At 36.8% G+C, this 17,732-nt stretch overlaps 1 protein-coding gene across 2 annotated transcripts in view; it reads left to right on the top strand.

Annotated features, from left to right (window-relative positions):
• The window catches only part of rhoaa (ras homolog gene family, member Aa), a 55,422-nt gene extending 44,119 nt beyond the window's left edge, over positions 1 to 11,303 (top strand). For both annotated transcript variants that reach the window (XM_039776110.1, XM_039776111.1), the window contains exon 5: positions 10,749 to 11,303. In XM_039776110.1, coding sequence (XP_039632044.1) covers positions 10,749 to 10,922 — 174 coding nt within the window. In that variant the 3' untranslated portion in view covers positions 10,923 to 11,303. The remainder of the gene's footprint in view (positions 1 to 10,748) is intronic.
• Positions 11,304 to 17,732: the final 6,429 nt, after the last annotated feature.

Raw genomic sequence — 17,732 nt, 5'->3', positions numbered from 1 at the left:
CTTTTTTTTTTTTAAATTCAGTTCCATTCTCTCAGTCGCGTTCCGACCCCAAAATCTGACAATGCTGTTTTCACATAAAAACGCGCTATAACTCGAATGTGATTTATTTGGAGACGTGCTATACTCGAATGTTATTTAAACAGGGAAGAAAGTACAATGTCAGGTGCTCATTCAGTGTAATAGGAACCATAGCACAGAGAGATGTGTACACTGCAACAAGTACACATGTCGTGAATGTAGGAAGGGTGTGTGGGAATTGTTAATATTTGAATGTGATGATTTTATATAGCACGGATCGGAAATCAGCAGTTCTTAGCATTGCACCACGCAAGCTGTCGTATCAACCGCTTACTGTAACTTGCTTTATTTTTTTCTTCACTTATAGTCTAGAATAAAAATATTTTACTGACTAGTTTTATTAATTCTTTATTTAATAATAAATAGCATAATCATCATGGGTTGTGTATTGAGTGATTTAACAAATCTGTTTTATTAATCGGTTTGTTGTTGTTTTTTTTTACCACGTCATCTATTTATGAAACTATGTTGACAATACAAGAACTGCCTATACAGTATATTAAAGATACGGTATAGGGCTTCCTGGACATTGCAGTTAACTGAAGCAGTCAATGTGCCATCTGGCGGCATTATACAGCATTGCAACCATCTTTTTAGAAAGCGCATGGGGGCGTTTATGGGGCGGGGCATCGTTAACTGCGTCATCGCGGGGGATCACATTCCGTGCACGGATCGTGCATGGTCCTGTCATGGACCTGTCATACTCCAGGCGGCTGTTTGACGTGGCTCCCACTGTAGTTAAGTGACTGACTGAAACGTAGTTGCTGACAGTTCATTATTGTTATAGTGGCTTGCTGTGGTTTGTCTGATGCATACTGTCAGATACATTATTGTATTTGTGTGTGTGTGTGTACAGTGGTATGAAACTATTTGCCCCCTTCCTGATTTCTTATTCTTTTGCATGTTTGTCACACAAAATGTTTCTGATCATCAAACACATTTAACCATTAGTCAAATATAACACAAGTAAACACAAAATGCAGTTTTTAAATGATGGTTTTATTATTTAGGGAGAAAAAATCCAAACCTACATGGCCCTGTGTGAAAAGTAATTGCCCCCTTGTTAAAAAAATAACCTAACTGTGGTGTATCACACCTGAGTTCAATTTCTGTAGCCACCCCCAGGCCTGATTAGTGCCACACCTGTTTCAATCAAGAAATCACTTAAATAGGAGCTGCCTGACACAGAGAAGTAGATCAAAAGCACCTCAAAAGCTAGACATCATGCCAAGATCCAAAGAAATTCAGGAACACATGAGAACAGAAGTAATTAAGATCTATCAGTCTGGTAAAGGTGTTAAAGCCATTTCTAAAGCTTTGGGACTCCAGCGAACCACAGTGAGAGCCATTATTCACAAATGGCAAAAACATGGAACAGTGGTGAACCTTCCCAGGAGTGGCCGGCCGACCAAAATTACCCCTCTCATCCGAGAGGTCACAAAAGACCCCAGGACAACGTCTAAGGAACTGCAGGCCTCACCTGCCTCAATTAAGGTCAGTGTCAGTGTTCACGACTCCACCATAAGAAAGAGACTGGCCAAAAACGGCCTGCATGGCAGATTTCCAAGACGCAAACCACTGTTAAGCAAAAAGAACATTACGGCTCGTCTCAATTTTGCTAAGAAACATCTCAATGATTGCCAAGACTTTTGGGAAAATACCTTGTGGACTGATGAGACAAAAGTTGAACTTTTTGGAAGGCAAATGTCCCGTTACATCTGGCGTAAAAGGAACATCATACCAACAGTAAAATATGGTGGTGGTAGTGTGATGGTCTGGGTTTGTTTGCTGCTTCAGGACCTGGAAGGCTTGCTGTGATAGATGGAACCATGAATTCTACTGTCTACCAAAAAATCCTGAAGGAGAATGTCCGGCCATCTGTTCGTCAACTCAAGCTGAAGCGATCTTGAGTGCTGCAACAGGACAATGACCCAAAACACACCAGCAAATCCACCTCTGAATGGCTGAAGAAAAACAAAATGAAGACTTTGGAGTGGCCTAGTCAAAGTCCTGGCCTGAATCCAATTTAGATGCTATGGCATGACCTCATGCTAGAAAACCCTCAAATAAAGCTGAATTACAGCAATTCTGCAAAGATGAGTGGGCCAAAATTCCTCCAGAGCGCTGTAAAAGACTCATTGCAAGTTATCGCAAACGCTTGATTGCAGTTATTGCTGCTAAGGGTGGCCCAACCAGTTATTAGGTTCAGGGGCAATTACTTTTTCACACAGGGCCATGTAGGTTTGGATTTTTTCTCCCTAAATAATAAAAACCATCATTTTAAAAACTGCATTTTGTGTTTACTTGTGTTATATTTGACTAATGGTTAAATGTGTGTGTTGATCAGAAATATTTTGTGTGACAAACATGCAAAAGAATAAGAAATCAGGAAGGGGCAAATAGTTTTTCACACCTGTGTGTATATATGTATATATATATATATATATATATATATATATATATATATATATATATATATATGTATATATATGTGTATATATATATATATATATATATATATATATATATATATATATATATATATATATATATATATATATACACATACTAGCAGACCGTGTGCGCTTCGCTGCAGTCGCTGTAGTTGGAATAATTATGTATCTACATGCGACTTATAGAGCTTCTTCATATACAACATTTTTGGTTTGTCCTCCTGGAACCAAAATATATAAATTTTCTCTATGACTAATTTGTGAACATGCTACATAAAAAATAGAAACGGGAAAAACGGCAACACCGCCGGGAACAACAGTAAATGAGATAAAGTAAAAGTCTACTAAACACTAAAGTACAAAAACGAAGTAGAAAGTAACAGTAAACCGCAACACCGCCGGGAACACCGGCACACCAAGTCTAATAAACACTAAGAAAAACTACTTTGTAAGTAGAAACACTAAAGGAAAAAATACTATTCAGTAAGTACTGCGTCTAGTAAATAGTAAATCAGTTAAGGAGAGAGGATTAAACACTAAGGAAAAAGAATGGCAAGACCGCGTCAGCTGCGGGGCTCAGCTTGGAGCGAAATGAAGTGAATGGGAGGGGAGATGATCACGTACCTCCCCCACCCGCCTTAACTCTCCATCCCTCCACAAACACAGTCTCTCGGATCCCAACTCTCCTTTATATGTATAGATGTGTATGTATGTATGTATATATATATATATATATATATGTATATATGTATGTGTGTGTGTGTGTGTGTGTGTGTGTGTGTGTGTGTGTGTGTGTGTATATATATATATATATATATATATATATATATATATATGTATGTGTATATATATATATATATATATATATATATATATATATATATATATATATATATATATATATATATATATATAAATAAAAAAAAAACAGGAAAAAAATACAGTAATCCCTCCTTGATCGCGGGGGTTGCGTTCCAGACCGCCCCGCGATAGGTGAAAATCTGCGAAGTAGAAACCATATGTTTGTATGGTTATTTTTATATATTTTAAGCCCTTACAAACTCTCCCACCCTGTTTATAAATATTTCCCACAGAGTTATACAGCATAATCCCTTTGTATTCTCTTAGATATTAGGTAAGATTCTTTGAAATTATGTATATAAACACAGTTTATATACAGTAAAACCTAAATATTATTTTAAAGATATTGAGTGTCTCCGATATCACATATGTTTACAGCCATTACGATAGACAGGCCACCAGCAATAAATACGTACAATGCAAGAAAAATAGTATACAGTGAATGTGTGTACAGTGACACTAAACGTACGTACATGTACTAAGTACTGTAAGTAGAAAATTAATTATGGTTACTCAACAACAATGACACGATGACTTGTCCGATAACAATGAGTTTAATTTTACTGCACAACAAAGGAGAGCGTTACACCTCTTCCAAAGGAGCCACTTCAGGCGATTGTGTAGCACTGCCGTTGTTGTTCATTTGGCAGTCTTCAATCCAAATCCCTAAAGCAGATTCCATCCAGACTACTGCCTTATTACATCCACTTACAACTCGTTTTGCACCCTGGTTAAAAGGACACTGCGGCCGTAGATCTTATATTCCTTTCCTACTTTTTAAATAAAAAGAATCGTAGCCTTCAACAAATCCAAAACGTTTACCTTTTCGGCAATCGTTAACATCTTCCATTTGCACTTGGGCACGGCTCCTGACGCAGTAGCAGATCGTTTTGGAGCCATAATGAAGGGCTTTACTATGCACAAAGAAACACAAAAGAGCACAACTCTTTACACAGCGAAGCACGTTGATGCTGAATGAGTGCGATGAAACTTCCTGGTTAACACTGAATTCAGCACGCAGGAACTTAACTGCGTGCTCTAATTGGTTTGCGCGATATAGCGAGGGATTACTATACAGTGGTACCTCGATATACGTCTGCTTTGGAATAAGTCCAACTTGGTATACGTCCTGTTTAGAGGCAAAATATTTTGCTTGGTATACCACCTTTGTTTGGAATATGACTCATGTGCTAGAACACCACGTGTGGTATACCGGGTGCGCGCCTTCAAAAAAAAAGGGCTAAGTTTTAACCTGTACAGTAATCCCTTGCTATATCACGCTTTGACTTTGGATTTTATATGAAAGCATAACTAAATATATAACGTGGATTTTTCGCTGCTTCGCAGGTTCTGCGGACAATGTGTCTTTTTACTTCCTGTACATGCTTCCTCAGTTGGTTTGCCCAGTTGATTTCATACAAGGGACGCTATTGGCGGATGACTGCGAAGCTAACCAATCAGAGCACGCAGTTAAGTTCCTGCGTGCTGAATGCAGTGTTAACCAGGAAGTCTCATCTTGCTCATTCAGCATCAACGTATTTCGCTGTGTAAAGAGTTGTGCTCTTTTGTGTTTATCTTTGTGCATAGTCAAGCCCTTCATTATGGCTCCAAAACAATCTGCTACTGCTTCAGGGGCCGTGCCCAAGTGCAAACGGAAGATGTTAACGATTGCCGGAAAGGTAAACGTTTTGGATTTGTTGAAGGCTACGATTCTTTTTATTTAAAAAGTAGGAAAGGAATATAAGATCTACGGCCGCAGTGTCCTTTTAACCAGGGTGCAAAACGAGTTGTAAGTAGATGTAATAAGGCAGTAGTCTGGATGGAATCTGCTTTAGGGATTTGGATTGAAGACTGCCAGAAGAAGAACGACGACAGTGCTTCACAATCGCCTGAAGAGGCTCCTTTGGAGAAGCTGTAATGCTCTCCTTTGTTGTGCAGTAAAATTAAACTCATTGTTATCGGACAAGTCATTTTCATTTATTTCATCTAATTGCTTTTGTATTTATGTATTTTAGTATTAAGCAGTGTTTAAATTATTTTATACAACCGCATCAATGTATAATATGCCAATAACAATAGGATTTTTTTTTTCATGGGAACGAATTAATCTTTTTTCCATTATTTCTTATGGGAAAAAATTGTTTGGTATAAGTCCAAGGATCTGGAACAGATTTAGGAAGTATACCAACGTACCACTGTATATATAATATATATGTGTATACGACGGCTGTGGTATAGAAATTACATTTTCTATGTGAACGTTCAAATTTCTGCCTCTGGTAATGTGCCTTACCGGCATTACCAGCAATTAAAGAAAATTAGTGTTTTTGTCTTCTGCAGTGATATGATCGCCTTTTGGGGACAGTCGCGGTGGGTCTTGTGTAGATTGGTGAGACGTCCCTGCCATTAGTCGGCTGTGATGGCACTGTCAGTCCTCCACTCATGTGCGTGTCTTCAAAATCCGAGCTGATGACCTCATAATCGTATACGTGCAAAAGAAAGTGCAAATCGCCTTAATATTAGTTTACCGCGGTGTAGAAAAGGGGTCCCGTGTTTGCACTTGTCTGGGCTATAGCTCAGGGGGAGGATGAAAAAAATTAAAAGTGCTCACTTTGACTTAAGGCAGTAGGGCAGTCAGCGCCTCAAAGGCCGGCAGAGCTATGTGCGCGCGCCGGCTGCTCGACTTTTGCTGTGCAGTAGACCGCAGTTTTTGCAGAAACGTTCACGATATCAAAAGTCTCAGCGCTCTTTGGAGGTCATCCATTCATTCATTCATTCATATATATAGATAGATATAGATATATAGCAAAATGCCCGCACCTCGCAGCGGAGAAGTAGTGTGTTAAAGAAGTAATGAAAAAGAAAAGGAAACATTTTAATAATAACGTAATATGATTGACATTGTCATGAGTGCTGCTGTCATATATATGCCTGCCTAAATAAGTCACCCTCGCTTGGATCTTACTTTTTTACTGTTCATCTAATCATGGCTAGTGGCGGAAAAATTATAAAATGGAAGGAGGATTACACTGAGTACGGCGTTACCAAAACAATTATTGATGGCGAATCGATTATTCATAAAGCTTGAATTGGTGATCTGTTTGTTCTGTGTTAACCTCATATTTTTTTGTACTTCTTCTCAAACTCAACCAAGGGGGTGTGAGGGTAAAATGAATCGGGATGCGCTGATCAATGTAATCGGTGTACCAGGAAATCATGCATTGACAAAAGTTCCCCTTTGCTTGTAATGCAAAGTGTGATTAAATGCATTATTTTTTAACGCATTATGGAGCACATGCATCGAAGCTTCTCAGCTGTGCTTGTGCTAAGAAAAGGAAAGATTATAAAAATAACGTAACACGATTGTCAATGTAACCTTTTGTAAATAGTGCCTGGAGGATTCAGTGTGGAGAAACTCTAAGAGACAGCATGTGTATTAACTTGTGTATTTTTCTGTGAGTATTTGGTGGCAGTGTGACGAAGTTGCTTTGGAAGATGGCGTTAGCTGCGGAACTCAGCTCAGAGCGAAATGAGGTAAATGGGAGGGCAGATGATGACGTGACTCCCCCACCCGCCTTAACTGTCAATCCCCCACAAACACAGTCTTTTGAAATTTGCATAAGCACACCCCTTCACCTGCAGTTTTAACTTGGTTACAAAGTGATCAAAACTCTCGTTTATATCCTGCTTCCTCTCATTAAACTTGCATCCTGCATTACCCGTGGGCATGACAAACGCCAACAGCAGCCTGTCTGTGAACTTTAAATTAAGTTTAGGTTTACACCTTGCTTTCTTTCTGAAGTAGCAGCACTCATGAATATGGTAGTATATGTCACTTGCTCGCTTCTTATTGTTTCGCTGCCTTCTCAATTATATAATGTATGTTTTCTTCAGCGCTTTTTGGAGGTCTGCCTGGTTTTCTACGCACTGCGTTGACAGTCAGTTCACGTGATTTACATGGGAGGCGTGATGATGTCACACGAAACTCCGCCCCCCACGGCTTTCGAGCTCAACTCTATTACAGTAAATGGAGAAAAATACCTTCCAGTTATGACCATTACACTTAGAATTTCAAAATGAAACCTGCCCAACTTTTGTAAGGAAGCTGTAAGGAATGAGCCTGCCAAATTTCAGCCTTCTACCCACACGGAACATGGAGAATAACTGATGATTCAGTGAGTCAGTCAGTCAGTCAGTGAGTCAGTCAGTGAGGGCTTTGCCTTTTATTAGTATAGATTAACAAAACAAGGTGTTCAAATAAAAGTGCAGTCTCCAAAGTTCCAATAAATAATCTATAAAATCAGAAGTGAAAAGTGGAGGTTAAAAACCATAGAAAAAAGTATTCTTAAAAATAACGAAATTAAAATGGAGCAGGAAGCATTCTTTAAAAATTAAAAAAAAAACCAAGAAGAAGCCCGGTGCCTTTTTACCTGCCGGCCCCCCTGCTTCCCAACAGGGGAGTCGCCCTACTTGCAGCTGACGTTAACTCTGTCTACTTCAGCTACTTTGCTCGCGCTCTCTCACTAAGCCGCCGACAAGTAAGACACCTATGGCACACGCAGGACGGAGCCACGCTCACCAACTCCAAGACCATTGGATACGGCGACAACTCGCAGAGCCACGCCCACAAACTCAAATGCGACGACACAGAAAAACCGGCGTCATTTATATTCGTCTGTCGTAGAGGCTACATTACATGCATCTCCGAGCCACGTTGACTGTTCATAGAGGCATGTTTCTCGCGGAAGTGAATTGCCATATGCAGCATGTAAAACGGTTTGCAAGGGGAATCCCATGGGATCCTTAAAACAATCCTTTATAACTGAAGTTAAAACACAATGAAGTAAGCAGCCTTTAAAAGCCGAGTTTTTGGTTACGACGCACGACCACGTGCACCATAGCAAACTGTTTTACACACTACATACAGCAATTCGCATCCGCGACAAACATGCGTCTTCTTTACTCACGGACAATTATATGTTGCTCTCTCCAGAGTTCCATCTTTTCATTCACTTTCTGTTGTATCCTCAAACCCTCCCTTTTTAGACAACTGTGTCTTTCCAGAAGTGTTCAACCATCAATAAATAATTATGCGGCGCTTGTTATGCCGCGGATTCACTATTGTGTTGTATTTTGCTCTCTCCAGAGGTCCATCTTTTCATTCGCTTACTGTTGTATTCTCACACCAACCCGTTTTAGACAACCGTGTCTTTCCAGAAGTGTTTAGCATTCAATAAATAATTATGCATGAGATTGAGTGCGTGTCTACCCGGCGCAGAAAGGCGTGGGTAAGCCGTTGAACCCCATTTGGGCTGCAAACCGTGGAATTCCCACTAAGTGCGACTCACTTCGCTACTACCGTGGTCTTGGTGGATTATATATAGAAAAGCAGCCAAAACTGCACAGAGCAATGAAAAGTCTACGTGAGTCACAGGTGCATCTGGACTGTGCAAAGATGACAACGACTCAAGTGACGAGTTGGAGGTGGGCACATGAGCGGGCCGTGCATACTGAACGAGAAATCGGCAGAGTAGCATGACGGATGGAGCGGGATGGACGTCCTTCTCCTCTCCTGCCATTCCACCCTCCGCGCCGTGCACCCCCATCCCTCCGTCTGGCAGGAGTAGGCGCGATGGCGGTCCGCCAGTTTTCAGTCACGGATGATTATGTGTTGGTTCGTTCCTTGCATTGTTATAGTGTTGCTTTTCTTGCTGATTTATTACATTACCAATTTTTCGAATGTTAATTTTCTCCCTGTGCTTAAAAATCATTAAAAAACCGGCCTGATTATGCGGTGTATGGTACGCCAGTGGTTGGCTAGTACTGTATATTATTCGTTGTTACTCCCAAATCTCTTTATTTTTCTTATAGGCTTTATATACAAACGCAGACTTATCATCTTCTTAAAATGACTTAATTTCTTTGAAATTGACAATCATAACAGTCAAGGAGGCTATGAGTTTGTGTTGCTATATTACTGTTATTAACTTTGAACACATGTACAGAATTTGTTTTATTTTATGTGTAGAACAGCAAAGATGGTTAAGCATTGAATGACAAGTGACAGGGTAAAACAACAGTTTTAAATTTGTGTCAATGACTGGGGGGGGGATCTGAAGCAGCTTATAGATGCTTCCCATCCAATCGAACGGATCTTGAGAGGATTTGCAAGTAAGAACAGGATAAACTTCAAAACTAGGAGCACACAGCTTACCCAATAAGACTCAAAGCTATAATTGCTGCCAGTAAGACTTGGGTCTTCATCTTTGTGTTAAAGGCATCACTTAGCCTCCACACCAGCTTTTTCTCTAAACTCTTCATCCATCTTTTGTACACGTGCCTCTGCTCATTCACACCTTTGTTCTTTCCAGCTTTGTTAGTACCTCCTTCATTCGCCACATCTTGCTCCCAAATAGCATAATACTCATCACATTACTTTTATTAACGTTTTCTTTCCAGTGCCAAACAATCTCCTTTTAGAAGTCAGAATGGGAGATGGCTCTTGAAATTTTTTCATCCACCTTTCACCTTGCTACACTGCTGTTCCTTCTGACATATAAATGTATGCTTGCTATATCAACATTGTGAACTTAGTTCAATGTGCAAGAACAAAGTTGCATGTGAAAGCACAAAGGTTGCTCTTGCAGTCTGCAGGCCAGCCTTTATACCATTACATCTTTTATGTACCTACTTCTGGCAACAACTGTGCTTTGGTTTGAGTTTCTTAATACTACCACGTATACCGCATGGCTATATAATGTAAACTACAATCGGTCTAGTTCATAATTTCTCTTATGATCAATTCACTTGTTTCAGTATTGACAAAAATCAATGAGTACTGGGATATTTTGGATGATTTAAGTATCGGTTTTCTAATACTAATAACCTGTGACATGCCATGAAATTATAATTGGTTTTGAACAAGGAATTGGCAGTTTGATTTTTCTGTACTTAAGTTTGTTCACACATGTTCTCTACCCAACAACAACATATATTTATATAGCCCATTTTTATACAAACCATGTAGATCAAGTACTTTACAAGATGACAGAAATGTTACATGAAACGAAAAACAAGATTTGGCAATAATATTAAAGAGCAAGTAACAAACAAAGGTAAAGTCAAATGGCTGGGAGCACAGAAAAAAACAAAAAAAAAACAAACTTCAGCAAAGCTTCCTGGCAATGTATCAGTACATTTCTAGGGTAGACTGCGTGTTTAAAAAGGGACTGCTCAATGGATACTGTAGTGCAGAGTGTAAATTAAATTTCTTAGTCATTTTTTTCCTTGCTTTTTTACATTCTGTTTATTCAAAAGTAAATCTTAACTATTTGAACTCCTGTCTTTGTGCTAAAGGAACCAGTGAAGCCTGAAGAGGGTCGTGATATGGCTAACAGAATAAATGCTTTTGGCTATTTGGAATGTTCTGCCAAGACGAAGGATGGAGTACGAGAGGTGTTTGAGATGGCAACAAGAGCTGCTTTACAAGCCAAGAAAGGTCGTAAGAAGAATGCTTGCAGCTTGTTGTAGAGAGGAGGATTAAAAAAAAAAAAAACAGGCCAATGAAAATGTACCAGCATTCCTTTTTTGTCTGCTCTATCCATCACTTTACAACTCTAGAATTGTAGCACTATACAGGATCTTGCTCTGAAATGTTCTATTTTTGGGATGCAGTGAAACTGACATAATCTTTTGGATGTAGAATTTCTAAGATGAATACCAGAGGTTGTTCTATGCCTTTTAAAATTTCTCCAAAACTAAATGCTTTCAAATGTCTTTTTTTCTATGCTTCCTTCCCATTTTTGATGCATCTTGTTTAAAAGGTATAGAGTTTATCTGAAATGTAATTCCAAAAAACTAAAAAATAAAAAAAAATCCACTGAATTATGCAATGGGAAAAATGCAAAGAAATTTGAAATTGTTTATCTTAAGCTTGTTAATAACAATAATACAACTTGATGTCTTATTTAGTATGTTTAGGAATCACTTTTTCTTCCTATTTTACATAGCACTTTTCTCAAATTAAACCATATCAAAGTGTAGGTAGGTTCTCATTTTGCACTTAAACATATTTTAAATTATACTAAGGTGGTGGGTGTATTTCCATTATGTCCTGAGAAATCTCTGCATTCTGGGACAGATCTATACCACCAAGAAATGGTGCTTTGTTTTAAAAGGACATTTCAAATACATTCCCAATAAAGCACTCCTATAATAAGGGTAAAATATTTATACAATAAATATCAGCCATTTTATAAAAAACAAAAAAGTCATATTTTCATTGCTTCTAGAGCAAACATGTATAACGCATATGAAAACTAGCTATTTTCAGTTTAACTGGTCAGTTTATTTTTGTAGTTAGATTAAAATTAATAAAACCGTTGATCAATACATATTGTTCATTTTGTAGACAATCTATTTTTTTTTCCTGATGTCAATATATGTTTTGTCATACTCTGAAACTTTACCTTTAACCAGGGCTGGAGTCCTCTTCTACATCGGTATTTGTCATGAAAACAAACTAACGTCTGGGCCTCTTTTTAAATTTTTGTGCAAAAGCAAAATAGTTTTATACACATGCATCCTGAAATTTTGAGTTTTGAAGCAGCTTAAATTAAAAAGATGGGTGGATGTGTGTGTGTGTGTGTGTATGTATGTATGTATGTATGTGTGTGTGTGTGTGTGTGTGTGTATATATATATATGTATATGTATGTATATGTATATGCATGTATATATATGTGTATATGTATATATATGTATATGTATATATATGTGTATATGTATATATATGTGTATATGTGTATATATATATATATATATGTGTGTGTGTATATATAGATATATATATAGAGAGAGAGAGCGAGAGAGTGCGCTAGATAGCTGGGTCACGAAAAAAAATGATTTATACAGTATTTTGTTAAAATAATGCAGCATGTGTGTGTATTTACATTGCTATATACCTCTTAAGCAGCATTATTATCTGCAGTCTATAGTTCTGTATTATGTGTGACAAGTGCAAGAATCCAAATGTTTTAAAGGAAAAGTTAGAGTGCTGCTTTTAAAAATTGACATACTGCATGCATGTGTTGCACGTCACACTAATATATTGAGAGGTTTACACTTAATGTGTTTTTTTTTTTTCTTTTTCCAGTGAAACACAAAAAAAAGTTTGTGTGACCATGGTGGTTCAATTTATGTGATTTATCTTGGAGGCATATTTTAAGAGGTATATCCTAGAAATTCGGAATAAAGATCTGAACTTTTGAGAAGGACATTTTTTTCCACCCACTAATCATTAGATTTATTTTGAGGTATTGAGGTGGTGCTGGAAACAAATAAAATTAGTATTACATAAACAGTGAATTTTAAGTTGCAGTACCTAGTGTATTCTCTGCACATGTCCTCAATTAGTCTAAATGCAGCTTTAAAAGTCTGAATTGTGATTTTGAAACATTTGGACTTTGTTTTTCCCATTTAAACTGAAAGTGAAATTTTGTGGCAGGATTAATAGCTACTTCAGTTACAAAAAAAGTCATCTTTATTTTTATTAGGAATACTTTTGTGTAATATACTGTAGTGACTGCACATTTCAATTATGAATAAAGTATGTAAAACCTTTTTAAGATTGGTAAAAGTCGTAAATGGGGCATTTTTTCAATATTTTTTAAATGCAAGAAAATTATTTTTTTAAGGAGCTGATCTATATTGGGGATGGCTACAAAACATGAATATGCTATTCCTTTATACTAAATGTAACTATTTAGTTACTTTATTTCCTAAATATTTAATGGTTCATAATATTTAAGGAAAAAAACTTCTGTAAACAAAAGTAACAGTTGACTGTACTGTTAGGACAACTGTAAAGGAACCGAGCAGTTGCATAAAAGTAAAAAAAACCTTAAGTGTTGGGTGGAAGCCTTTCTCTCATTCAGTTTTTATGTCTAATATATTTAAAATTTGTATTATATTGCTTTGCTACCTTTTAAATGTATTCTGGTATAATGGAAGACTTTGTACCTCCTGGATTTCCACACAAAAGTAAAGGGTATCAGTGGCTGAATTTAATGTACCATAAGATTTATCCAGGATGCTAGATGTTTATTTTTCTGAATGCACAGAATGTAACTCTGCCTATGTGATCATATGATTAATAATAAAAGGTTTAATTTGGAAATATATGGATAAGAAAGTACACAATTACAAGTATTTTTTCTGTACCTTAATACCCAAACTGTTATACATATTTCTGTTTAATTTTTGTTCTGATGTTGTGTCATGAGATTAGCACGTTGCAGGTTATTTATAGTATTCTACATTGTACTGTAACAGCTAACTCTGCCAAAGGAAGTTTCTCTATTCATACCTTGGTGTCATTTTCTTAAAGTGTAATACAGGGCAGATTGATGTCTTAACATTGTGATATTTTAGCAGAATTCGTTGTTGTTTCAAAATACACTGAACACACAATTGTGGGGTCATTGTGATTTTTTTTTTTAACAGAATAAGTTTCCTGCTTATGTTCATATTGGTTTTGAGCTGAAAAAGATGTACACTAATTGGATTTTTTTATTATTCGACACATTTTTTTTCTTGGACTGTTGTGATATACCTACTGAGAAAAATATGTACTACTTGTAATGCTTCAACATCTGCCCTTCAGTGTGTTTATTGTAGTGATTCAATAAATCATTTTATTGCTTCTGTCTTGTCTGAAACTTATTAATTTTTGTAGCTGATGTGGGCATTTGCTTAATAAATATTCAGCAATACTTTTAACGTATAGTAGTTACATCATTTGTTTTGGCTGACCTCGCTCCTTACTATGTTTGTTATAACAAAAACACTTGTAAGTTATATAGAAATGTGTTAATGTTAAGGTCATTGTAATTGTACAGATAACAAGAAAATACTAGGCAATAACCTACTTTAGAACAAGAGAAGAAAATCGCAGTGAACTTTAAATTTTATTAGGGTTACATATGACCTCAATATGAGATCACAATATTTTCCACTGACCTAAAGATATTAATAATGCATTGCAATATACACCAACAAATAGTAAACAAGTAAGCTCTCCAAAGTTAATAAAAAAAAATTCTTAAATAGGGTGAGAAATTAGTTACAGCAGAAAATATTTTCTTTATTGTGTAAATGCTTTTGTGATAAACCTAAGCTGTAATGGTATAAACATGAATCTTAAATTCACCAAATTAAAAAAATAAAATACAAGTCGTTCGGATGCTATAAAAATCTAATAATTATATTTACACTTTTCTTGATAATTAAAAGTACAAAAGATCCCTTTTTAAAATAGTGTTGCTAATTATGATTGTAAAAATGTTTAATTTTAAATTGCTAACTTAATTTATTTCCATTTTTGTGTTCTAGGACTGGAACTTTTCTAAGGTGTGTTATACTCTTCGTAAGTTCTTTTCTAGAAACACCATCCTATTAGCTGAATGCCCTTTCAGAAGGCGAAATTGTGACAAGAATGACCAAGTTCAAAATAATGACTTCACTATAGCATGCTGAATCGACCCATTTTTCATATATTTTACATACAACTATTAGGTTATGATTATTTCTTTTTAAGGCTGGACTTTTACATAATGTTTTTAAAAGACAATTCTAGAACACAAGCAGTAATTACAATCTAATTTATTCATTTTAAATAAAGCAATTCAAACCATGTTCTATTTGGATTTTATGCTAGTTGTACACATTTTCTGTGGATTGATTCAGATATCTGCTGTGAGGAATACTGGGTTATTTTTCTAACAAGCATTGTGTTTTGCCCATTTAAATTGACCAACAGTGCGTAGTCTGCTCCCGAAACGTCTCAATCGTATCAGTTTGTTTAGCCCCTGTGCTCGGATGACGTTGGTTCTGCGATCCTTTCAAACCCCAAGATGAGAATACCGCTCTTAGCTCTCCAGCAATTATTTCCCTGGTATGATCATCTATTGAGCTATAGCTCGGTAGTCGTCTGTGTTTGGTTACAGATGTGGTCAGTATAGTGAATAATGAGACTTGCACGGTATGGCCATTTGGCCTAGCTTCACGGTTAAGTTGGTCATTGGAGAAAAGGATGCAGCGTTACTACTTTCGTTTATAACACTGTTAACCCCTGTTCTAGTGTACACATTTTACTACATTATTTAGACCTCTCTCTGTCGTATCTTGGTTCGAATCAACTTCTAGATGCCTCCTTTATATACAGTGTTGTTTGAGTTAGTTAAATGTCTTTTGCTAGGCGACTGCACGTTATATAACGCCAATGCTCGTTCATTTTGCCGTACAGTATACCAGTTATAAATAACTGAGCACCCTTGCTATGAAGATACTACACTATAACTCTACTTCGTTATCAGCCTTAGTTATGTTTCTTTTACTTTTAAGCTGCTCTTCAAAATAAAATGTTTTCTGTTCTTGCCAATAAAGGTTTTACTATTTTAAGCTCCACACTACAGAAGCCAAGGCGAGCAAGTGTGGTAAGGAAAGTGTAAGATTGGTGCAACGCGAAATGAAAAGTACACTCATATCTTCAGCGTGTACATGGTGTGTTCCCTCACTGATTTTCAGTCCACTGTCGCACATTCTTAAGGAAGAAAAAAGTGCGCTCCGAATTGAGTTAATGCAGATGCAAAAGCATGCCAGTTAACTATAATAATTAAATTTTTGATAATAGATTGTTTCAGTACTTCAAACTCCCATAACTGAGTTCAGTGCAGATATAAAATGTGTTGAACATTCCTAATATTTAAGCTGTATCCTAATGTGTGACAGTATGGTTAAAGAGAGAGGGGAGCGTGAGTTGTATGTGATTAGGCCTGTACCCTGTATGTGTAAGTGTCCCCAGTAAAAGACTGCTGGGACAGATTCTAGGTAGTAGCTACCCTGCATTGTATCAAGCTGATTAAAAAATCAGTTTGAAGCCATGAATTTAAACTTAATTGCCCAGCAATATAATTAGGAATTTATGTTGGTATAATAGCCTCAGATACAGAAAAGAACAATACACAATACAATGCCATCACAACACTGTATAACAGCAGCAGCAATCAATAATACATAAATGTAGTATGACAATGTACAGTATAGAATTGTTCATGCCCATTGCAATACAGATTTTGTAAAGTAGGCTGTGCATTTGATTTGAAGCTTCGATCTTAACTTTTTAAATAATACAGAAACAGTATAAAGGTGCTTACTTTTTCACACCCAACTTTTTCATGTTGACTTTTTATGCATCAATAATAAAGTAAAATGCTGTAAGTTCTGTATGATGTTACTCATCTGAGGTTTGATTTATCTACTTTTAAGATATGTTGAAGACTAAATGGTTGTTTATAACCTTATTTAAGACCACAGATTTGTTAGAGGATGCACTTTTTGAAATAACTGGGAATAGCTTTGCAAACAATCTAGGTGGTCTGTTAAAACGTTAAAAAATGTGAAGCAGTTTGTCTGAGTGATATGAATCTTGATTGGAGGTTGTGTCAGTTAACAAAAGGTCAGTAATATTCACCATGATCAAATTTTAACAACTGAAGTAAGTATTAAAGTGGGAGATTATGGAAAAAAAACCCAGTAATATTCATTATGTATGATTAAAATTTAACAATTGATGTAAATGGAATTTTAGGAGAACAGGTGAAGAATCAGTTATCAGTGATCATATTTAGGATCAGCAACCTTGAAATAGCATAAAATGACCTGTGTTACCAATGCCAATTTTTTTTTTTGTTTGAAGAATTGTGGAAAGGAGTAACTTTTCACTCCTCCTGTCTTTGAGCTTGGTTGATGTGGCATGCACATCTTAAAGTCCTCCTGATCATTTTTGTTGAAGACTCCCTATTTGTTTATCCATGGTGGTGGATTTTAGGAGGCCTAGGCCCCTCCTGGACCTCGTGATTATCAGTGGTGACTGTGTGCAGAGGGTACAGACCTATAAATACCTGGGAGGGCAACTGGATGATAAATTTGACTGGACTGCCAATACTGATGCTCTGTGTAAGAGAGGATAGAGCCAACTATACTTCCTTAGAAGACTGGCGTCCTTCAACATCTGCAATAAGATGCTACAGATGCTCTATCAGATGGTTGTGGTGAGTGCCCTCTTCTACACGGTGGTGTGCTGGGGATGCAGCATAAAGAAGAAGGACGCTGTAGCTGCGTTTTTCCAAATTTACCAAAGTTCAGCTCCAACTCAAAAAATGGGATTCAACAAAAGCCTGTTGCACAGAAATGATTCCACAGACAAAATGTCTTCGTTTTTAAAAGTTTAGTTAAGTTTGAAAGTAAAACAGTTCACACAAAAAAGAAAATTAAAATAGCA

This window comes from Polypterus senegalus, chromosome 13 (genome assembly GCF_016835505.1).
Source record: "Polypterus senegalus isolate Bchr_013 chromosome 13, ASM1683550v1, whole genome shotgun sequence".
NCBI lineage: Eukaryota > Metazoa > Chordata > Cladistia > Polypteriformes > Polypteridae > Polypterus > Polypterus senegalus.
Note: the sequence above shows the minus strand (reverse complement) of the source record. Positions and strands in the feature narration are given on the sequence as shown.